Consider the following 25551-nt stretch of genomic DNA (forward strand, 5'->3'; position numbering starts at 1 on the left):
ACAGTGACTGTTTGTACTAAGAAAAGCGACGTCCGACCAGAGTTGCCGCTTGAGGGTTGTCAGGTAATCTCAGACGTACATGCCTGTTTTATTTGTGATGATGGTTATCCCTGTTATGTACTTTTGGAGCACTTGAATGTTCCACATCTGACCGGACAGCCGTGCATGAGACATGTTAACATTTTTTGGGCAATGCGGATTTCTTTCAGGAATTATCAACGAATGTAATGATGGTTTCTGCATGAGCGGAAGAACGACTGAACTGTAAAATGAGCAAAAAATATGAATCAGCAAACGTGTCAGAGGTGGAGGACCACATATCCCTCAAGTATGAAATCAAGAAGAGACTTGGAAAGGGGGTGAGTGATTTGTGTTTTCCCCCCAGTTTATTTGATTTAATGGATATTGAAGACAGCTTGACCAAGACTGCACTCTTGGAAACTAAACTCCTCATTGCACATGACATGCAATCAGATATAGGAGTTTTAAAATATACAAAACAAGCATAATGCAGTTTTTGCATTATCTTTATGTACATTATTTTTCCTACTACCTAAGTTTTCTTTGTGCTTACACATTCAGAAAATTCTTTTAGTTTTCCAGACTTGAAATCCTCAGTGAATACCAGTGTTGTAAGCAAAGGGGTTTATTTACTTTGGCAGGACAAACTCTCTTTGCAAATCAGCTGATGTGTGAGGACACATGTTCCCTTTATAGTCCAGCCCCTAATTTGTTTTTTCTCCACTAGTACCCTGAGGTTGCCACAGGACAATAATCACCTGGTTTATTTCCATAGTCTGTCCACAGAAATGGCCCGACTGCAGCTCTCTTTTAGACAGCCAGATGGTAAATGCCACGTATACCTGTCATGTTAAGGTTGCTAGACTTACTTCAGAGGACCTGTGACTCATGTTACAAAGCTGTTCAGCCTGTTTACTTGTGATGTGTGGTGTAGTAGCTGCACATTATTAAGGACTCAAACAGTAGTGAGGAGTTAGATTTAAGAGTCATATGGCAAAATTATAGCAACAAACATCATCTATTTTTCTGGAGCTTGAGTTTGTCCATCACAGACTCTGCTATGTGAATCTGATCCACTGGCCTCACTACAATAATAGAGTATTATAATGCCTGTGTTATGCTTGACTTCACCTCCTATCTCAGCACCCCACCTTTTCACCACTGTCAGAAGTGTGACTGCTGGAAACTTTGTCTTAAGTCACAAAAGAGTGTTTGAGAGAGCAGTGCATTTTACACTTTTTAAAATGCAGATAAATATATTTTGCAGGACTCTGTATCTAAGGATTAGCGACTTAAGCAGAGGCCCAAAGAGAAAACAAGTTAATAAAATTGGTGGATGGGCCAAACTCTTGACTCAGAGACAGTGTTTTCCCACTCAAACTTTTTGTTGTTTTATTACCACTACTTAATTTCCTTGAACCACATCTTATTTGTATATCTATGTACAATATACAAAGCATTTTACAGGTACAGAATACACTGTTTTAAGCCCACTTTTACAGGTACGAGGATTCACCTGATGAAGTGTCATTTTGTTTCTGCCTCAGGCCTACGGCATTGTATGGAAAGCTGTTGACAGACAAACGGGGGAGATTGTAGCAGTGAAAAAGATCTTTGATGCTTTCAGAAACAGGACTGATGCACAGGTGTGTGTACTGCAGTGCTGTCATTGGAGTTAAATTATTCAGTTGGCAGACAATCTATAACATTTGAGGAAAGAATCTTTCTGTGGAATAATAATCTTATAATCCTGTAATAAATCACCCAATAGAAAGTACTGACTGATTGGGAAAACAATGATTTGCAGTAAGCACTCTACATAAATTTTTTTGTTCTCCTTCAGGATGAAGACAGTTAATTATTTATCAGAGCAGGGGACTTGTGTGTACCTAGTTTATAGCTGCATGTCTCTGGTAAAGTTCATTTCCTGATTGTAATGTTTATTTATTTTATTCTTTCTTTTTGCAGCGAACATTCAGAGAAATCATGTTCCTTCAGGTAACACATTGACACAGCTAATCTCACAATTTTTTTCACTTCCTGCACTATGGTCCTTTACTATTATTTCGTATTTCTGCTTTTGGAAATGTAGTGCCACTGAACCAGTGAAAGGTTTTCTTTTTTTTCCCCTCTACTACTACAGTACTCTGGTTAGAGCACCTCAATTCCCCATGTTTCTGTTGTGCTGACAGAAATTGTAAAAATTTAATGAACCTTTTTTGGGGTGAAAGAGACACATTTTGGTTTGTAATGGGACAGTGCTGCCCTGATTAATATACTTGGAATTTCCAAAACAACCTGTTATATTCAGTGTACAAAAAATACATTGTATGCATTTTGCTCAAGCTATACTGGCAATTATGAACTGGTTGTTCTTGACAAATAGTTAGTGTTTAGATATTTATTGACCACAAAAGTAATGCAGATTTGTCATTTATATAGCATTTATTGCTGCGTCTTTATATCAGATCTCCCCCATTTACTTTTTATCTGCTGACCTACATACGTGTGCCCCTGAGCTCCAGTAAAGCTCTGATGCTTTGGTCATACAGTTTCTGGGGACAATTATGTAACTTCTTTTACAACTTTCCCATGATGTTTGTACAAACTGTTAATAATTCTTGCTAGTGATAAGTCATCAGACTGTAGCTGATGTATTCCTTCTCTGGATTTGTTTGATTTCTATTTCTAAAACTCATAATCCTCTGTACAGGAGTTTGGAGATCATCCCAACATTGTCAAACTTCTAAACGTCATTCGAGCCCAAAATGATAAAGACATTTATCTCATCTTTGAATATATGGGTAAGTACTGTAATGCTGAACATACAGCAGAAATTTCTTGAACAAATCAAACTTACAACACAATGAAGTTTCAGAGAATTAGATAGTTTAACTTGGCACTGAAAAGGTGCTTGTGCAAATGTATGTGGAAGGGCCTGCCATTCCCTTGGCTGGCTGCACTGTTGTACTGCTTAGTCTGCAGACTGGCCTCTCCATTTCTGCAGTGTAACCTCTTACTGTACTGCACCATCATTCAGGATTCCACAGCTTCTCTCATACATTCTGTTTGACTTTTAACTATGCTGCTGGGTGGAAAAAATTGTGTTTAATGTTAGTAGAGTGTGAAAGACACTGTGAAAGGGCCATCATAGCATAGAAATATGCTGCATTTATACCAATCAGGATTTTACACTTTTTTTTTTTTTTTTTTTAAAGAAATTGATGACACGCACTCTGGAACAAATACCAAAAGAACCAAGCAGACTATATAAAAAGTATGAAGCCAGGATTGGATTTAGATTTTAGAGTATCATATGTATAATGCTGTCTTCGAGACAGCATCTTTTTCAGGGATGGGAGTACACAACTACATTATGAAATGAAATTAAATGAGAAATATTTTATTAATCTCCAAAGGGAAATTCAATATTGTAGTATATAATAATTAATTTGAGGAGGTCTTGTTCCAGAGGCTGATGGCTGCTGGCAGGAATGATCTTCTGTATCTTTTAGTCTTGCATGTGCATCTTGAATTATGCACATTTTACAGAAACTTGGGTGAGCTAGAAGAGGGTAAGGTTACTGAACTGGCCCAACTGCATTCCCAGCTTGCCCCTAATAAAGTGCAAACAAAAAGGCAATGACCATCCCACAAATTTAGACATGTTTTGAGGAAGAATGGGACAAAATGACAACTGAAAGGCTTCCTTACCTGCTATTGTTAGCACCAGAGTTGGTTGAAAGTACTGCTGTTGCTAGAAGTCAATCATTTTTAACCTTTTTTCACCACAGCCATTTTTTTTCACTTATTCGCCATAACAATCTCAATCATTGGTGAAATAAAGTATACTTAATTTAATTTTTGTTTTTCTCTTAGATACAGACTTGCATGCTGTGATAAAGAAAGGCTCCCTGTTGAAGGACATCCATAAGCGTTATGTGATGTACCAGCTCTTCAAAGCCATCAAATACCTCCACTCAGGAAATGTTATTCACAGAGACCAAAAGGTGAGGACCATTTGAAATACTATCGTTTTGCAAAGCTTTCCACATCCTAATTTCCGTGTTTGCTTTACAGCAGCACAAACCTACTTAGGTGATTTCTTACTAAAGCATGAATTTTTTTTTTTTTTATTATTGCATTGCGAAACCTCTTTCATCTTCTCACTGATTATTAAATTCCTGTTTTCATATCTTGACCATTCTCAGAGAACCACAGTGAAAATAAAACTGCTGTTTTTGTGAAAAACACTCTTTTTATCTGTTTTCTCTCCACAGCCATCCAATGTGCTCCTGGACACTGACTGTGTTGTCAAGCTGTGTGACTTCGGCCTGGCCAGATCACTTAACCAGATCCAAGAGGACAGCGGGAATCCCGCACTGACGGAGTATGTTGCCACCCGTTGGTATCGGGCCCCTGAGATCCTGCTGGGATCCACAAGGTATCAGCTATGATGAGAATCTGCTGTTGATAGATAACCTAAATCTGTGTGTATAACTACCATAATTGTTGTCATTTTAGATGACGGGAAACAGGCTTCCTTCACACAGATGTAGTTTTAATTGTACAACTGTAAAATTCATCAATTTGTTGTCCATCATATTTCTTTTCTATTCTGGTGTTCAGTGACTGATAAAAGTGAAAATCACTTCAATATTACTGCTAACCCATCTTAGTATAAAGTTACCTTTACCCATTTTAATTTTAATAGGTAGGGATGAGGACTTTTGGAAAATATGATACATATAATCCGATTCCCAAGTTGCTCTTCTCATTCATCACGGTCCATTTTCATTGTTAATGATCCTTCTGAAATATAATTTTAGCCAAGTTTAAAACCATCCCTTGATTTTCTGTATTTTAACCAATTCCCAACCTTATCCCTAATCTAAGTCAATGATAAAACTACATCTTTACTATAAGAAATATGAATTTATGGAAATGTATGTCATATTGGAGACAGATTTTATACTCCAACGCCTCCATAGATAGATCTACATTTTGATTTTTTTTTATTGGATTAACTGCTACCATAGATCCTCCTGCAAACAGCTCTGTTGCCAGCTGTAATCTCACTAAATAATTGCTACACACTAATTATATAATAGGAATGAATTCTGATTTCTACATTCATAATACTTCAAAGTGTAATACAATGTAAAAATGGCTAATCTTTTCAAAAAGGTACACTAAAGGTGTTGATATGTGGAGCCTTGGCTGCATCCTGGGAGAAATGCTGCTAGGAAAAGCCTTGTTTCCTGGAACATCCACCATCAACCAAATAGAAAAGATCATGAGTGCCATACCTCATCCCACCCCAGAAGGTGATGAAAAAAACCAATTGTACATTTTTCAAATGCTGAATATTTTCCTTTTAGTTTATATTGAATAAAATGTTAAATATTTTTAGATATTCTCGCCATCAAGTCCGAATATGGATCTTCTGTCATTCAGAGAATGCTACTAAAGTAAGGGAAATCCTTTTTTGTTTTTATGTATTTTGTAGCTTTTGTTGTTTACTTTGTTTTGTAAATTAATGTGGTAAAAATGGTTATAATCTTAACATCAATATAACAAGAAGGACTGTGATTGGATGTGAAAACAAAAAGTGAACAGTTGATGTTTGGTCTCTTTTTGACCTTGTTGTTGGAACAGAGCCAGTATGACGCTAACAATTTTCCTTTCTTCCACTGGGAAGACTATTGCTGGAGTGTGCCAAAGACGGTGATCTTGATTAAATGCTCAGGGAGCTAGAGCGATTGTTGCTGCAGTGATGCAACAAAGCAGCAGTGGAAAAGCAACGTGTAAACTAAGCAATGACCACTTAAACAGGCCATCTTGCAATGACAGATGCAAACAGGGCCACATCCAGCTAAGCAGTGCACTTTAAATGTTTGCATTGGTCATTTTCAGCAGAAAACATCATAGTACTGATCCTTCCTTCTACTTAGTGATAACAGCCTCATTTGGGAATTTTATTCTTCTTTTCCTTCACCAGACCGCAGGTGCCTCTGGAGGATCTTCTGCAACCGTCTGTGTCTGCTGATGCTCTCGACCTGCTGAAGGGTTTGTTAGTTTTCAATCCAGACAAGCGACTGACTGCAGAACAAGCTCTTCAGCACCCATATGTAGCCAGGTATTAAGGCTTTCAGAATGTTTTGTAAATTAGGAGCAGTTTTTCATTTCACATTTTTATACTTTCCCTTTATACTGAATAATCTATACTGTGGATTAAAGAGACAAATACTTGAAACATTGCTATTTTATGTAATTAAGAAATGTTATTATATGACTACAACTGAGTTTTCTTCTCCTGGAGGTTCTGTAATCCAGCCAAAGAGCCAGCTCTCAACTATGATGTAGTGCTGCCAGTGGACGATGATGTGCAATTATCTGTGGTCCAATACCGCAACAAGCTGTATGAGGTACAGGAAGTAACTTTAATTATTTTTTATTCAAATGTTAATAGGAATAAAAATGGAAATGCCATTCACTTTCATGAAGTTTCATCTAAAGAAAGAGATTAATCCAACTGCATGTTTCTTTTCTTTACACGTAGATGATACTAGAAAGACGAACTAATCAAGGAATCATTACTCTGCCAAAGGATGGAGAGTGTCTCAGTAGCAGGGAAAAGTCCAGCATGAAGTGTGATAAAGGAGACAAGAGCCCACTGGTGGCAAACAGCCACAGAGACTGCAACGGTGAAAGGAAGCCACACCATGAGCAGACTGACAAGTCACACCATGTGTCTTTGCAGCCAGTTGTCACCAAGCCAGGGGCCATAAATGCACCCACTTCATCTGCTGAGGAGAAGACAAACCCTTTAGCTGACCTTGATTTAGGAAAACTCACATACAACCCTATTACACATGCTCCAAGTACGAGAATTTATTTGTAAGCTGTTTATTCAGTGTCTGTGATTTACCACAGCAAAGTGATTTACTGACTCATTAAGTCTGCAACTAAGAGTAATACCTTTTTGTTTTTGGTAAAATGGGATTGGTCTAAATAATTGTTTTATTTTCTAGTGTAAAATACAGAAAAAGAATTGTTATTCTATGCAACAGATGAGAAACCTCTCATGTACTGAATACATGTCTTGGGCCTAAAACATAAACTCTTTTCTTCATTTAGATGGTATTATTCGTGCTCCAGCCGGTTCTCCTCATCACCACCACTCCAATGCAGGCAGTAGGACACTAATGGGACACACCATTATTGGAACTTCAAGTACACTGCCAGCAGAGGGCAGCAGCGCCAATGTAGTAAGCAACACACTGTTAATTCATTATTATTATGATTTAATGTTGCATTCTTTCTTTTTTAGAGACCCCCCCCCTCCACACACACACACACTTCTTTTTTTCTTTTTGATAGGTGTTTTTGGGGTTCACTGTGAGCCTTGTTCTAACAATTCACCCTTTCTTCACCAGTCCATGGACCAGATTCTGCAGCGTGGTCGCTCAGCCCCTTCAGCACATAATCGATCTTTCTCCATGACCCTAAGCCAAACACAGAACAATCTTCTAGTCCGCAAAGAGGAGACATCTTTGTGTGCAGGGCTGCATGTAACGTCCGCCCGATTGGTCAGTCCACCATGTCTTCAGGCAGGGAAATCATACAGTTAATTGCTGGATGCAAATATTGTAATGTTTGTAGCTATTTTATATTTTAGGATTTAGATTAAATCAAAATAGTTGTAAAATCTTGGATTGCTATCAACTTCCTTTGTTTTCATGCAGAACCAGCGCGCCAGCTCTCAGGTTCGAGAGTCTCGACCACCTCCCCGGTTCAGCAAGAAAGTATTTCAGAATAACTGTAATGTGGCTGCTGCTGGTGACCCACGAGCCAAACTTGGCAGCTATTCCCAAGCGTACGGTACCATCAACAAGACGGGACTGGACAATCTGCTTCGAAGCCGTCCTTACAACCCGTAGCTGCTGTTTAAGCTCTGGGAAAATGACATGGGTGTCACATTTGTCCATACACACAATCAAGTTTATTTTTCTTGCATTACGACTGGATATTAGATGCCTGACAAACAGATTTTGTAAAGCGAAAATGTACTGTTTAGATTCTACCTATGGAGACATGTTTTTATTTTCACTTTCTGGATGGTAAATGCATATTTTTTAAATTATATTACATTTATCATACTGCAACTCAAAAACATTTGTGGATGTGAGTAGTTTTTTTGTTTTGTTTTTTCTACAGATTTAAGGCCTCATATTTCTCACAGGGCTATGTCAGGATCAATACTACCAATCATGTGGAGTCCCTAATCGCTAGAGGCGTATGCTCATGTTTTCAATGAGTTATCTCTACTATACTTGTTTGTAGTATTTGGATTAATGAGAGTTTGCAGAAAATATGCATCAGTGTAACACATTTTTAGCTCTATGTAAAAATATGGAAGTGGTACTTCCACTAAGGTTTTTTATAGATTCTGAATATTTGTAAAACATTTTGAATTTACACAAATGGAATTTATTGGGAACCCCAAAGAAACTATTTGTTCCATCTGCCATGATAACTTTTATTCAGTCAATAGAGTCAGAACCAGAATAATTCCAAGAGGGAAAAAGAGGTCAGATGTTGGTCTATAAAATAAATGGTCTAAATGGCTTAATGGAGAGATATCAGACAGATATCAGGACCAGTGAATTTTAGATCGATACATAATTAATGTAAAATATGCAAGTAGATGTTTTAATTGATTATATGCAATGAGTGATCATCTTTCATATGGGTGAAACAGTTATACGTTTACTCAATCTTATGTGTGGATAAAGGAAACTATTGCATCACATTTAATAATTTGTGACATCAAATAGCCGTAATGTTTTGTAATAAACTAGAATAAAATATAAAAAATAAATGATTACCTGTGTAAAAGTACTAAAAGTGCTGTTAATACTATTTTGTGTCCATAAAGAAAATGCAATTTTCAGCAATTTGACAAAGCACTTACTACTGTTCTCAGTTAAGTGGTAGGTAGAGAAATAGATTCCGATGGTCTCCAGCCCAAAGATCTGACCTACTCAGGGTAAATAAGATCATAAAGTGTATACTGTTTTTATGACAAATTCTCACTTATCTCAAATCTGGTTTGTTGGATGCAATAACTAAGTATGTAAATATTTAAATGAAGTTTACATACCTAATTGTATATTATATAGCCTCCTGGCGCTTTTACAAAGAAATGCTTTCATATTTACAAAATGTTGGATAGTTGGCTATAACAATTTTAAGAAACATGCTAAACAATTACAGTTTTTCAGTAATACTATTTCAGTTTAACTAATTTCACCCTTTCAGATGTGATGCATGGTGCAATGGTGTAACATTCTGGGCTCATTTTAAACGTGCATTCCTGTGGTGTGTCTAAGGTTGTTTTTGGAGCAAAATATGACTACTAGATGTGGTGGTAACATCACTTTATTTCTTTTCAGATCATTTAAAAGCCATGAACTTTCACCTTAAAATGCTTTTATCGGGTCCTCCTTCATCTCATCGTATGACAGTCTTGTCTCTGTTTTCTCTGCATTAAAAGATTATCTTCCTTCAGTCACATGCTTTTGTGTGTGTGCTTATGTGGTTTTGGTTTGTATGTGATGCTGAATTAAACTAATGTTTTGATTGGATCAAAATGACTGTATACTGTTGATATTTTTTCTTGATTAAAGTGAACTTATTTTAAAAGGCTATCAACTGCATGTCTGCCATAAGTAGGTTAATTTTGAAAAAGTCTAGATGTTCTGTGAGGTTCCTCTTTTTTAAAGAGTTTGCGTAAATACTGCATGACTGAAATGCCCCAGAATCCAGAAAGATAATGACTGGTCTCAGGGAGATGACCCACTGTTAAATCACCTCATTCATGTTACGTAGCTTACGTATCGTCTCTAGATCTTTCTATGGCAACACTTTGTACAGAAGTTATGCTGTTCCGCGTGTTCTTCTAATGACCCGAGGCGATGTTATGGAAAACACTTCGTCACTGTGACAGTTTATTGGATAAATTGTATAATTTTCTATGTAATGACCGGAGGTTCCCACAAGACACGTGACCGCTTCGTGTGTGCTGTCGTCAGCGGCCCTCGCCCCAGATAACTTGCTCAGTCGGAGACCAGGATCCGGGAGGTGGAGAGCAAGTATTTCGTGTCCGCGTCTGCTCCGAAATAAACAAGTTTAAGGTAAAGGTTTCCTCATATTATGCTTTATGTCTTTCCTTGTTTTCTTTTTAAATATAAAGACTGATTTTCCAGTAAACATGGTCGGAGCATGAACAGCGCTTTTGTGGAAAAACGTTGGCATTCAGTAACCGTCGTGTAACGTCCATAGATTAAACAGACAACAGGCCTGCTTTAACAAAGCCGCGATAATGTTGGTAAAGCAGTGAATACTTGGAAATGCAGCGACAAAGACTCGCTTTTGGCTGTCAAGACAGCTGGCATCACAACAAACGTGGGGAGGGGAGGGACGCCGTGTGGCCACCATTCCCCCCAAAGATGATAAGAAAAAAAAAAAAAAACCCAACCAAAAAAAAACCCTCTATAGAGATGGATGCAGCATGGCGAGCTTTGCTGTGATCCATTTTCTGACAGTTTATCTACACAAATGGCCATCTAGTCAGCTTGCCAGGCATATGTCTGAATGCATCTGAACGTACAGTAGCAGTGGCGCATTAATGTGCGCCGTCGAGGCCTACATAAAGATGCGCTGTTGCAGGTGCAGCATTGCTGCTGTGGTCGTGTTTCTGACTTAGTTTTAGTCGCAGACAGACTCCGAACGCGGCGTAAGCTATGCTGTATTTTTCTCTAGACCAGAGGACTGTTTTTTCTTACCAGGCAATGCAGGTTTATTTGTAAAGCACATTTCATGTAAAAGAGAACTCAAAGTGTTTTACATAAAACATTAAAAGCATTTCAGGCATAAGCTCTTCCGTTGAAGGGGCGTGACATAAATTATTTTATCACGATTTTAAACGACGATGTCGTCTTTATTACTAATTTAAATTAATCATAAGTAATTTCTTTGCTCTGTCTTGGCTTCAGAGTTGTGCTGTTTTGTGTTTTTATTTATGATTTGAATAGCCTATATTTAAGTTGTCTAAAATAAATTCTGTCCTATGTGGAAGAAACTATGACTGACTATTCTGACATGTTGCAGTCTGCCACATTAATTATTGATATCTTTAAGTATGGCCCATACATTAATTAACATTTCAATACACTCAGAGATATTGAAGTGGTGCTATGGATTTAATTATGTCTAGACGTGAAATTGCCATGTGTTAGGTTTGATGTTCATTTTAAGGCCCACTCATAGCTGGTGTTTTAAAGCCAGCAATAAGTACATATTTACTAGAAATATTCTTAAGTTTTTTTTATTCATACATAAGGTCTTCAAAAAAAGTTATTTTACTAAGTATGGAAGATGTTGAAAACATCTAATGAACCTTTTGCAGTGCTAATATGATTGTGTGCTTAAATGTAAATCATGAACAAACTGTAAGGATCTGGTCTTTCTCTGAGAACTATTATTGATAATAATAATCTTAAGACTAAGACTCACTTTTATTCTCTGGCTTTAAACACTGCATGAGTTGTATGGTCCTCTGTGTCTTTTTTATTTAATTCTATTAAAGTATTTTTATACCTATTTATGGGATTGATTTCAAGCTTATTACTTTGTATTTGTTGCTATTTTAGTATAGTTCATATTTTAGTATTGTTGTAACGTTGTTTTTCTTTTTTACTGTTCTATTAGTGCAGAACTTTGGAAGCTGTTTACATTTAGAAATGTGCTATATAAATAAAGTGAATAATAATAATAATAATAATAATAATACATCATTTACTTGGCTATGTGTTGTTACCATCTTGATAAGTTTAAAACACTTTCTCCTAACTTCAGGATATTATTCTTATTTTAAGAAACTTACAAGCGAAATATACATTTTCTTTTTATCCTTTATACTTTTTTGTCATGTAATAATTTTTCAACCTCGGCATGATTTCTACACTGAAATGTACCGTATCCCATCTCTAAATTTAAAAGTGTATGCCTCACTCTTTGGCTGTTTTGCTCTTTTGCACATTACATGTTCGGTGTTACAGTATTAACTTTCCAAAAGGCCAGCCATGTGGAATAAGGCTGGTTGTCTGTAGGTTTGACATGGTCAGAGCTGCTGCTGACATAGCGCATCCCGATGACAGTATCTTTCTTTCCTGTCTGCTGCTTTGACTGGCTGATAAAGTCGAAGCCCAACTGCAGATGGACCTTCCAGTCAGAGGGTCCAACTGACTGTTTATCATTGGGGCAGTGTTTTTAGAGTTTCTGTCAACTTTAGTTTGCTCACTGCTTGGTCCAGTATTAGTGAGAAATAGCATGGAGTTTCATTTTCTTTCCCCACCGGAGTAACTTAGTTATCACGTGAACATGAAACAGCCTTTTAGTTTTTTAAAATGAATTTAATTAAATTTTCAAATTTGTAACTTTTATAAAATACTGTTAACAACTTCAAAAATTGATTAATCTTTTTTCTCTCAACTATTCATCTTGGTATGCATGACACATTTCCCAATAAATAAATCAGCATCTTTTTGGCTTTAAAGAGAATCTACATGAGATGAATCAAGATACATATTTATATTCTCTGTGTAGTTTAAGTGATTAACTTTATGATTCAGAATCAGAGTTTGGGATTTAGGAACACAATTTGCGCTACAGTTGCTTTGGTGATTCTGGACCTCAGTTTTTGTCATACCCTCATACTTCACATTCATCTTTTGAGGTGATCAAGTTATTAATTATCTGCCGTCATCCTGGAAAATAACTCTGCCAAATAAACTGGGATAATCACAGTTTCCTGGTTGTGCCCACTCCTCAGTGATATTACACAGAAACTGCAACCTGCTGACCTCCATATTGGCCCCACTGCCCTTTGTTGTGTTTTTGCATTTCCTGGGGTCGCTCAGGCATGCATGTAGAATGTTTTGCATGGGTTTGCTTGCCTAATTGTGTTAACTTGGTGCTCTGACTAGCTGAATGAATCCCTCCCTTTAACCTAATTCCACTAGCGATAGCTATTAGCAGCGGTCAGGGATAGTAGTACTGTTTCATCCACAGCATTGTGGCGTCTCCCTTAAGAGGATTTGAAATCTCTCACGTAATACTAGTAAAGCTGTATGAACCTTGTCTTAATCATACTCTTTTTAAAAAAATGGCCATGTCATCTGAGACATGGAAGTGAAACTAATGTGGTTTTGTTGAGTTGAACTGGTTGATAGATGGAGAGGGCATAAACTTATAATACTCTTAGCTGAGCTATTCTTGTGTTACTTGTCTATATCTAATTTGATTTTTTTTGTTTTTGTCTTTTTTTAAAAAAAAACTTTTTATAACTATAGGTGCTTTCATAATGATCGCTGTTTCATAAATGAGTCAGGATGACACATGGAAAAATTGTCTATTTTCAAAACATTAGAAGAGAACAATTAGCTGTTGTAACTGAACACATTTATGACATTCTTTCTCTGTATTGTGTTGTTTGTACTTTGGATTATGCAAGGTAATCCATCATACACAGATAAAAAGCTATGAACAGAACAGCACATATGACTTCAGCTCTCATAAAACACTGACATTAAGTAACTTATGTGATGCTTGACTTTTTTCCCTCCCAAGATTATTATTATTGTTTAAAACACAGATCTTATTCATTTAAAGTAAAAGGTTAAGTTCATTAGCCACTGGAGTTCTTTATATGTTGTTGCACAAAGTAGTAGTAGGAATTATGGTTTATTTTATGCAACATTCCAAATATTTCCCAGATAGCTTTTTTTCTTGTTGTTTTTGTTTTTAAACTTTTTGTTTTTTATACTTGTGTATCTTATTTCTGTCAGAAATCTGACTTTGTTTTGATGCTTTGAATGTTAGACAGAGGAAGCTATTTACTCTCCCTTGAACGTAAAGACTGATATGTAACAAAACATTAATGGGAGAAAGAGGGATAGCATGGGACTTATGAAATAAAATCGACCATATTTCTTTTTTTGTGTGACATTTGTATGAGTCCTAATCAGTAACACATGAGCTACAAACCTGTGTACTTTCTGTGGACTTTGGTCTGAGAGTAGATCACATGCTTTCGCTGTGCATCATTTTATTACTTAAGGAATCTTTGGTTGTACGTGTGTATGTTCTGCATGCTCTGTTAAACCTCTGCAGATGGTCCAGAATGCCGCAGCGCGTCTGGTTTTCAACCAATCTAAACAAGCTCATGTCACTCCGGTGCTAATCGCACTTCACCGGCTTCCGGTCGCAGCACGCATCAAACTTAAAGCTTTGCTTCTGGCTTACAAAACAATAATTCAAACAGCTCCTGTCTACCTTCACTCCTTAATCCAGACCTACACTCCCTCTCGACAGCTACGTTCCGCCAGTGAAAGACACCAATACGTGGAATTAAATCACTAGCCAGACTGTTTTCCTCTGTGGTGCCACGATGGTGGAATGAAAACTGTCCGCTCCGCAGAGTCCTTGTCTACTTTTAAGAGCAAGCTGAAGACTCAGGTGTTCAGAGATCACTTTCACACTTAATTTAGCAGTGTTTGCAGGAAAAGTTGGAGAATCTAGCCCAGTTCTTTGTAACAAACATCATGGTATTGATTCTTTGTATTTTAACATAGGTAATATTGTGAGGTAGAAAGGGAGTAAACAAAAAAAAAAAAAAAAAAAAAAAAGCCTATCACACCTAATATAGGGACCTGCGTCCAACTGGACAGCCCACTAGCACCTTCCTATGATGTCCTCTACTGTTTGATTTCGTGCTTGTGTTGTTTTCACTCACATGTAAGTCGCTTTGGATAAAAGCGTCTGCTAAATGACTGTAGAATAAAATGTTCTCTCCTGTGTGGCATAAGGCAGGGCCCTGGCTGTCATACAGCTATTTGGATCGGATCCATACAGAGAAAGCAACCTACTTTATGCCAACCAGTGCTGTCTACAGATTAAACATCTAACTAATATATAGATTCTCCAAGAAATTCACTGTAATACGGATGTTTCAGACCCACACAACCAATGTTTCCCAGGGGGGATTTAGCTACAAAGACAATGATTGTAATCTGTTATGATCTTAATGGAGAACGTCAGCACGAAGAGCTGTCAGCATGTTTGTCTGCGGCATCTCACTGCACTGTTCTGGTGATGCGCAGACAGGAATCATCAGGACGCACACACATTCAAGTCTGAATGTGTTTTCCAGAGTAAAATGTAGCAGAGTTGCATAACGCTTACTGTTAATTCAGTAAGCCTGAAAGGGAGGGAGAGAAGCACCATCAGAAAACGTGTGGGTTTTTATGTGGTTAGATCTGCTCCTGTGTGAATATAGTCGGTGTTTCCATCTGTTTAGATTATATACACAGCTGTATATATGTATGCAGGATAAATAGCACAGGCCTTTGTACTACAGTAAAGCCGCTTCTCAGGTCTTCTTTTGAAGTCAGCAGTTAGCTCGGTGGCTTTTAGCTTCCCTCCTCTGCTCAAGTTTTTTCATTGAGGACTGCCGGACTTTTACATCAAGCACTTAAGCCAAAGTTGTTGCAAGATTGTGGTTTTCTTGTGTATATGTGCATGTGGAGGTCTCGTTTATAATTAATTGACAATTTAATTGACTGAAATGCAAATGGAACAGAAAACCTGTTTACATGTGTGTGGGTATTGGGGATACTGAAATACTGGACATTATCTCAAAAGGAATTGACATTAAACATTGTTGTTTACATGTTGTTATAATTATTACATCAGTTTTATGTTGCCTTTGAAATGTAAGTAACATCCAACATAAAATCATGCAAGCATCACACCTGATCTGACAGCAGAATTAGAGAGTATGTTGCAGATGATCTGAATGGATATATTTGCATCAATTTTTAGTCTGCCAGCAATTCTGTGAACAGTATGTGTTTTCCCGACATTACACTTTTACAACCCGTCCCTTTCACACTCTGCGTGCTCCGTTAATGACACCAGTAGGTCTATGTATGTTGCTAGTGATTGCCTGCAGTGTGCAAATTCATTGAGATCAGATTCATTCACAAGCAACGTATTTTTTCTCAAACTCTTCGCAAATTAAGTTTAATTATTGAAGGGGCAGAGCAAAAGATTTGGAAAAGCTTTTTCAATTTTGCTGAAAAGTTGAGTCACTTAAACAAAACTGGAAGTGTAGTTGGCAAAGTTCTTTTTGTTCATATTGTTATATTAATTGCATATGTTATTAATAAAAGTACTTATCAACATTTTTTAATCCTGACTTTATTTATTAGGAAAACAGTTATACATTGATTTAAAATGTTTGAAATTTGTAGCCTGTTGTTAGGAAACACTTGCTTATTCCAATGTATTTTAATGTGCTCTGTGCAGCGGATGGCATCTTTCTGTAGACTTTTAAGTTTAACCAAGGCTAAACTTCCCCTAAAATGTAGTTTTAAAAAAGCTCCAGAAAGAGCAACTGCAAGTTGTGTTTGATTCTCGGTCAACCGGGTCATGGTAATTAAAAATACTTAAGGAGAACTTGTTTTACCAGACAAAATAAGGTATTTCAATAAATACTTCATATTTGTAATTGATGTCCATCTTTTAACAATAAATTAATCAAAATGTATTGAATAAATATAGAATAATCCAGCTTAATGAGAACCATTTAGATATATCTTTGTGAAACCAAAAGAGAACATCGTGTTGCTCTGCTTAGTCTCTGTCCTTTGGTCCTGCTGCATTGTTTGATTACCTGCCACCTTTTCAATCAGGCAGATGCAGTGCTTGCGCTTTTGCCAGTTTGGCATTGATGCCTTACTGTATTATTTTGTGCCTGCTTCTTTCTGGGAAGACTTAGATGGAAGATTCACAGTGAAGTTGTACAAATATGTTCATGCAAGACTTTGAAATAAGCTGCTCTTTTATGTCTTATGTAGAACTGTGTTGAACACAAATTGTTCAGCAGAGTAATTATTTATCAATTCTGTTTCCTTTAACAGATTGTTGTAGTGGTGAGCATTCTTCCACACCATGTCCCAGGACAAAAGTGGATACCCTATTATGGGTGAAAATAATGTCTACGGACCCCCACAGCCAGGTTTTGGCATGCCCCCTCCCAACTACAGCCAAGGTCCTGATGGACAATACCCACCTGCAGGTGCTTATGGACAGCCAGGTTTCCCCCAGGCAGGTCCAGGTTTCGCCCCTGGTCCTTACCCTCACATGCCATACCCTCAGATGCCCTATCCACAGGGACCCTACCCTCAGGGGCCTTATCAGCAAGGACCTGGACAGTCTGGCTTTCCTGGTGACCCCATGGGTAAGTGATTTAAATTCAGTACCCCAGACATTTATGAATAGCTTCTTTTTTTATGTTGTGTCATGTCGTGTTGTCACACATAAATTAATAAGATAAAGGGGGGAAAAAACAAAACTTAAAAAAAAGTAAGTAAAAAAAAAAAAGTACTTAAGTGAAATCTGATCTGACAGGTCAGGCATCGTAGTTTGCTTGAAACATCTTTGCATGTAATATTATCCGTAGGTATTTGATGTTGCATCCCACTTCCATTTGATAGATTCTCTAAATCCATTTGTAGGGTTTTAATTTAGTGCCAGAATCTGTTTTATTTATGTTCATTTGATAACCTGAAAATGGCTTCTTTTCTTTCTTGACTATTCTGTCTTATAATAATGATCCACAGAAGTCAAATTTTATTGGGCTTTAGGGCACAACAATGAACCTACAGAAGAAAATATTTAAAACATTTCAGAATATTCAACAGTAAAAATCCTAACATTGACAAACATTTTCAGAAACGCAGTATTTAACGAAGCAAAGCAACATTTTTTTTTTTTTTTTTTTTCATTTAAAGTCATTCATTCATTCATTCATTCATTTTCCAAACCGCTTATTCCAATTCAGGGTCGCGGGGAAGCTGGAGCCTATCCCAGCCGGCTTTGGGCGACAGGCAGGGTACACCCTGGACAGCTCGCTAGTCCATCGCAGGGCTCATTTAAAGTCGTTTATGAAATATCTTTTTTTTTTTTTGGCATGAAAAATGTCCATGTTCTTTGTGTTTTTAAGGAATTTCTGCCCTGTGAATTCATATTTTTCCTTTGCTGTCAACTGTAAAGCTCATTACTTGGCCCATATTAGGGGAACAATCAGTCAATAATGATCAATACTGTAATGAGTGTTCTGAAAATCACAGATGTTCTTGTATTTGTCTTTCCAGCTGCCTTTTGTTAAAGCTTTAACCCTTTAAGACCAACAGAAGTGCTGACCAACATCGAGAGTGAATTTTGAGCCAATTTGTTCTCAAGAGTTCATTCACTTCCTGTAACTGTTTTGCAGGAGCACCGGCTGGTAGTCCTGGTTACCATGGTGATGGGCCCCCATCTTATTACGACAATGAAGAATTTACCAACTCTGGCTTTGAGGACAAAAGCATCCGACAAGCCTTTATCAGAAAAGTAGGTTAATCTGTGTGAAATAGTTTAGATTAAAAAAGGAGAACTACCGGTTGATTATGCTGTTACCTATCAAAGTGCAATACTACCAAAAACATGGTTCTCTCTGTCTCTAATTACCTCTCATTCTTTTTCATTTCCATCAGGTCTTCATGGTTCTCACAGTGCAACTGACGATCACTTTCTCCTTTGTTGCCGTCTTCACCTTTGTTGATGATGCCAAGCACTTTGTGCGCCAAAATCCGTGGACATACTACGTGTCCTATGCAGTCTTTTTTGTGTCTCTGATCGTCCTCAGCTGCTGCGGAGACTTCCGCCGCAAGCACCCCTGGAATTTGGTTGCTCTGGTAAGAGCAGGCTTAAATATTTGATTAATGGTCTTTATATAGTGTCTTCCATATCCAACTGCACAGAAATAGGCAACTGTTCGACCGAAACGTGCTAAATTAACTGGATAGGATGCATTCAGTCTCAAGATTTTGAAATGGCTTTTTTTCTGAAATGATCTTTTTGGAAGACTAGAGGAAGTGTGAACCGGGTCTTCAAAAGGATGCAACAACTTGATTCTGAAACTTTTTGCCTGTCTTGCAGTCTATCCTGACCTTGAGCCTTTCCTACATGGTGGGCATGATCGCCAGCTTCTATGACACAGAAATAGTCATCATAGCGCTGGGCATCACTGCAGTTGTCTGCTTCACTGTTGTCCTCTTCTCTCTGCAGGTAAGCATGCAACAATAGCTGTTTCATTGTTTAGATATCTAGACGCACACTTCATCCCTCTGAATTTCTTTTTCTTTCTCTTTTTTTTTTTTGTCCCAGAGCAAGTATGACTTCACTTCCTGTCAGGGAGTGCTCTTTGTGTGCCTGATTGTGCTAGTGCTCTTCTCCTTTCTCTGCATCTTCATTCGCCACAAGATCCTGCACATTGTCTATGCCTCCCTGGGGGCCCTGCTCTTCACCTGCGTAAGTGTTTTATACCTCCATATTATATTTTGTTAAATGTTTTTTGCTCATTTTATTGGAGAAAAACAATTATTGAAATTATTTGAGTGAGCTTAGATATTCTCATCAAATGCCAAACATGCAATCTTTAAATTTATTAGTTTAAATTTATTACCTTGTTAAATTGACTAGTTCATTTTTTGTTATTTTTTACTTTAATAATCTTAAATTCAAAATGTATAAAGCCTTTTAAATCACTCAATGCACCTCTGCTTTGCAGTTTTTGGCTGTTGACACCCAACTTATTTTGGGTAACAAGAAGATGGCCCTGAGTCCAGAGGAGTACATCTTTGCTGCCCTCAACCTCTACACTGACATCATCAACATTTTCCTCTACATCTTGACTATTGTGGCTCGCTCCCGTGATTGAGGCTGCTCCTTCAGGAGAACAACAGAGAGATCAAGAATGGCGCCTTTAATCATAAAATGTCGCAACATCTCCTTTCTATATGCCTGGTTTAACTATTCCCAATTGGTCCCTTACCTATCTCACATGCAAAGCTGTTTTTTTTTTCTTTTTAAGCACGTGGTTATGCTGTGGATGAGATGCAGCATGGGATAAAATTCTGCTGAGAGAGCACTGTTCATTCACTCTAATCCAAATCTTGTCATTCCCGATAGATCAAAATAATCTGTCCTCAGTTTTGACCACTCTGCTTGCTCTAACTTTCCTCTGCTTCTATTAACACAGATGGTTTTACCTACATCACCCACTCCACAACATCCATCTGAGCTGAACATATACAAAATAATTCAAAATATGCTTTTGGGGCTTGACACTCAGTGTTGTCATTTTACAGAGATTAAACAAAAAAATGTTGGAAAATTTACAGTTACTATTGATGCAAAACCAGCTTTGCCTGAAGTTAGTGTTAGAAATTCCCTCCTCCTTCAGAGCCATCTTTATTTTTCTTCAAACTTGTCTCTCCTTCCAGTCTGCTGGTATGAACTAACTGCATGGCTAAATCAGCAGTGCTGAACATGTGGTATGATCCTTTACCTGAGAGAAACCTCCTACTTTCTTGTCACAGCTGTACATAGTTGAGTGTATTACTGTATATGATGTCAGTACCCCCCCCAACCCCCCACCCCCACCCCCACCCACATCTGAAGGTATGCTAGAACGATTCGTATGATTGTGCTACTTTTTGGGGAAAATGTGCTCTGATAAAGTCAAATGTTTTTATGGCATAAGAATGAATAATACCGTTGGATGTTTATGATATGTAACATGAACATAAAAAATTATTCATAAGCAGTATATTCTTACAGAGTTTCTTTCAACAAGGTTAAATATTTTAAGTTAATTGTGTCTTATTCTTAATATTATTATTCTGTATTCTTTTAACTTTTGTTGGGTCTTTTTTCCATTGCTATTTCCCTTTCTTGTGTCATTAACATGAAGGTAAAATTGTTATTTATTTTGTCTGATCCCAATATTGCTGGCCATGTGAATAAGCTGATCCCTCTAAAACTATGAAGTAAAAAGAAGGAACATAAAAGGTGTCTGTTTAAACTTGATGTAGATAACAGGGTTTCCTTGAAGGCAGTGGAATGAAGCAGAATAAGAACATATTAAAAGATGCGTATATTTATTGGCAATTTATAAAACTTTTCAGCAGTCTGATTCATGTAAAAAAAATAATCCTAATGCACTAATAGCCAAAATACCTATATATGCAAATACAAATATTGAAGGCTGTATTTAACAGGAATATGTTTAGACTTCATGTTTATTTATTTATTTATTGACACCCCTTGCATGACCTCATTTGCATGTGCTGATGAGTTGCACAGTTTAGTTCTTGTTTTAAGAAGACTGTTTGGAAGCCCTGTTTGATCTTCCTCTATCTTCTTTTTTTTTTTTTCTTCTTCTTCTTTTTTTAAATATTGTGGTTGAACCCCACTAACATGTAAGTGTACATACGACACCATCGTGGTTTGATGTGTATAGATAAAGTTTGGGCTTTGTAGATCTGTGTACATTGTATATTTGCATTAAGTTAAAGGTGAATTGAATTCCTCTACACAGCTGTTCGCTTTTCATTAAAACTCTAATGGAAAAAAGTGTTCAACTTTGGGTATTAATTGACATTTCAGTGGTTTAGCTGGAGAAAAAATACTTAACATTCTGAGTCTATCCTGACTCAGAATGTTAAGGTTTCTGATCAAATAAATCTATAATTCCTAATTTAAATCTCAAACCAAGATGGATGTAGTACAGTTTCCCTCCCTGTGCCTGCATAGGATTTTTCCAAAAACTTATGAGGAAAAATTTCAGAATGACTTACAACCAAATAACTATCAACATCAAAAATACCAAAGATACCACAAACAAAAATTAAAACGAAGCTCATCTCTTTCAGGTTAGGTGTTTTGCTATTTAGTTGTTTCAAGTCAATAGGACTGTAATATGTTATAACCCCATACATTATGAGCTAGGTTAGATAAAGACACCAATAATTTCCTTTCAGTAAATTATAACTTTTATTTTCAAACTTGATTAAAAATCTTCTAATATTAATTACTTATAAACTTACATGGTAGTGGGCCAGTGTAACTCAATACCAGTAACACATTTGTCTATAAACAGTTAATAACTGAAAGAGCCAAGTGCTTTTTGGTTTTTATTTAAAATTTTTTCTATATAATCTTGACTATAAATAGAAAAAGAAATGGTACTATTAATAATAGTACCATTTAATAGTTAATAGTTAGTACAGTAATAATGTCCTTGTTGCCAAACATGTGGAGAGTTTGCTGTACAGGACTACAAGGTTTCAGTCTGAAGTCCATGGTAAGGGGAGTATCGAACTCCAGGAGCACTGGTCTAACTAGAAACAGCTTTTTCCCTAACATGTTTAACCATGTGGCCTTCTTTAGGGTGATTCAGTTGAAAACATCCTACTCTTTTGCTTCCTGACCTCTCCATTAATCTTGGAAGCAGGTGAAGTTGTTCCTAAAAGCTGGATAAATTCTTATCCTCAAAAATTACATATATATATATATATATATATATATATATATATATATATATATATATATAATATATATATATATGTGCGTGTGTGTGTGTGTTTAGTACCAGTCAAAAGTTTGGACACACCTTCTCACTTAGTGGTTTTTCTTTATTTATTTTTTTTCATTGCAAAGTACAACTAAATACATCCACACTGTGAAGGAACACGTGGAATTATGTAGAAAACAAAAAAGTGATAAATAAACCAGAATATGTTTTATATTTTAGATTATTCAAAGTAACCACTTTGACTGGTACTGTATATATATATATATATATATATATATATATGTGTGTGTGTGTGTGTGTGTGTATGTATATCTGTATATATATATATATCTATATATATATATCTATATATATATATATATATATATATATATATATATATAGATATATATATATATAGATATATATATATATATATATATATATATATATATATAGATATATATATATATAAAATCATGAGAAATGTAATTACTGCAAAGAGTCAAAAGATGACATGACCTAAGACACCAGACATATTAAATTACTTTTAAGAGATGCTCAAATAAAAGAAATTACAAATGTGACACAAAATAAACATCGTGGCCACAAAAATCTAAAAAATTTCTAAAAGATTATTTCAGGTATAAATAAACAAATAAATAATTTTAAAAAATACAATTGATCTTTTGGTGCATGTATCCTGCCACTGATTCATCTTTTTGACCTTCGAGCTCAGCTCAGTGTATTTCTCATTGAAAAGTTTGGCATACCTGAAATTAGGCATATCAGACGTACAGACAGACTTGACTGGGGAAAAATGAATAAACTTCTAGGTAAGACGGTGTCAAGAAAACACACACACACACACAAAAAAAAAAAAAAAAAAACTGGAATTCTATCTTGTAGCATTGTAACTGGACGTAATTGCTCGGTAGCTTGATCGTCCCATCTAAGCAGATTTAAGTTGAGGGGTCATTACGTTAGCTAAACAAAGCTAACTTATAACGGCTATGTTACTACTTTAAACAGGTTACCATACACCATGTATTTTATAAAGGAGGTTAAAGGCATAGCGTAAAATATGCAAAAATTTCATGAAGGTCCTCAAATCCACTCAAATTTAAATTATTTAATGTTATTTATTAGCAACAGAAAGTCAACATCTTTAGCTAGCGCCTGCCATAGACACAGTAAGGTACACAAAATGGCTAAAGAGGTTTCTTTTTTATAAACAAGCATTTTCTTTGGTATATATAGCAGGATTCGACATCGAGGATATGATGAATATCATAACAACTAAAGAAGGTAAAATTCAAGGTGGAAAACATACAAATAAATGATATTTTAAAGCTTAAAGGTTGATTTTTATTGAACTTCTATGAAGGCGGAGAAACGCAGGAGCCCAAAGTGGAGCATCTGAAATTCAAGCTCAGGAGGCTGCAACAAGGTATTTATATTTCACTTAATGTTTTAAGTTGCTATCAGTTCTGAATTCGTTCAAAGTTAATTAAGTTGAGCCCAGACTTCTCCCACCAAGTTGTTTTACACCGATATATTTAAGAATCCTGAAAAGAAAATCCTTTGTCCACAATTCCTTCCAGATAACGCTCAAAATTTATTGAAATGTAAGTTAGACGAAGACCCATTATCAATTGACCAGAGTCAATGGTGATATCTTTCAGACCAAAAGGGTTTCATTAAAAAGTAGCTCGCAGTAGTCTGATGTTGCAGCAAAATCTGTAACACATCGTCTCCACAAGGGGCGCTTGTCTATATATCTCTGTATAATACATTTTAGAATACGAATGACATCTTGAAAACTCTTTCTTTTTCTCTCTTTACGTAAATTTCAGTGTTATTTCGGTTTGGTTCAATCGTAAAACGCTTTGATAAAAGCTTCTTTTCAAGAAATGAAACAGTCGTTGGACTAATCAAAGAGGACTAGTGACATAGATAAGTCACCGTTTTGTGCTTCCATCTTCGTATAAACCTTTTGCGCATTTGCTGCATTGTGGCAGCTCAGAGGGATTTAGACGGGGAGTCATCTTGATAACTGGTTATTCTTTGTTAAAATCAAATTTCCGCTTCCGCGTATGGCTTTTTGCTTTTTTCACTCCCAAAACTGTTGTTACAGAAATAATAATTACTTTATAATTAATTTGAAAAGGTAAATATTTGTAAAACATGAGCTTCTTGAAGAATGAAGGTCTAATGTGTGTTATAAAGGCCTCTTATTATGTGCACCAATAGGGAACGCGTGTTTCGCCGATATGCTAATGAGCACAGATTTCCATTTCACTTTAAAGTAAATATTCGTTAATACAATCAAATTGTGAAAAATGTCCGCGGTATAGTTAGGAGTTTAAGTTAAACGTATAAGAATATAAACAAAAAAATGTATGGGAATTAGACAAGAATGAAACCGTGACCAAAATAACTGTGTGGTACGTATTTAGCTTAACCGACGACCTTTAAATCTTATCGTCAGTGAGGTATATCCTTACCTGTTACTCCATCCGTGGAGTTGCAGAACATGATGAATGGGAGGGAATGAGATATGATTATTGTCTCCGTCTTGTAGGGAACAGCAACACCCTACATGACCCATTCTGAACTGATGATGTGCGAAGTTGTAATGTAAATTGTCTGAAACTAAGATTTACTGAAACAGCAAATGTGAATTTACTATCACACAGGCAAAAGAGACCTAACTGGGGAAATAAAAGAGATCAAGTCTGTCCATGACTCATTGGAAGAGGAGTTATCAACTTGTAAGACATTACGTTACTATAAACCATTTAATGTGGTCCATGTACGTTTAGTTACATTTACTGTATGTAGGTTTTATTTAACTAAGTTGCAAAAAGTAAAGGTATGACTTAAGCCGGCATTTTTATAATGAGTTTTGTACCTTGTGTGAAATCCATTTGACTTTGCATGCACTGTTGTTTTTTGCAGTACAAGCTTCAGCTTGCCAACTGGAGGGAATTTATAAAGAA

General features: G+C 36.4%; 2 protein-coding genes across 2 annotated transcripts; both read left to right on the forward strand.

Moving 5' to 3' along the window:
• Positions 1-269: 269 nt before the first annotated feature.
• mapk15 (mitogen-activated protein kinase 15) lies at positions 270-7964 on the forward strand (the record flags this gene model as incomplete). The annotated part of the gene is made up of 14 exons (XM_079258724.1): positions 270-359; positions 1569-1667; positions 1990-2019; positions 2735-2825; positions 3901-4031; positions 4302-4465; positions 5209-5348; positions 5435-5492; positions 6023-6160; positions 6344-6449; positions 6584-6905; positions 7162-7292; positions 7461-7613; positions 7770-7964. 14 exons carry the CDS (start codon positions 270-272, stop codon positions 7962-7964), a joined length of 1848 nt encoding a protein of 615 aa, XP_079114850.1.
• A 1982-nt stretch (positions 7965-9946) lies between these two features.
• On the forward strand, positions 9947-21563 carry grinaa (glutamate receptor, ionotropic, N-methyl D-aspartate-associated protein 1a (glutamate binding)). The gene is made up of 7 exons (XM_079258583.1): positions 9947-10220; positions 17070-17389; positions 18425-18543; positions 18687-18887; positions 19132-19260; positions 19360-19503; positions 19763-21563. Exons 2-7 carry the CDS (start codon positions 17101-17103, stop codon positions 19910-19912), a joined length of 1032 nt encoding a protein of 343 aa, XP_079114709.1. The 5' UTR covers positions 9947-10220; positions 17070-17100; the 3' UTR covers positions 19913-21563.
• Positions 21564-25551: the final 3988 nt, after the last annotated feature.

This window comes from Telmatherina bonti, assembly GCF_933228915.1.
Source record: "Telmatherina bonti genome assembly, chromosome: 19".
Lineage (NCBI taxonomy): Eukaryota > Metazoa > Chordata > Actinopteri > Atheriniformes > Telmatherinidae > Telmatherina > Telmatherina bonti.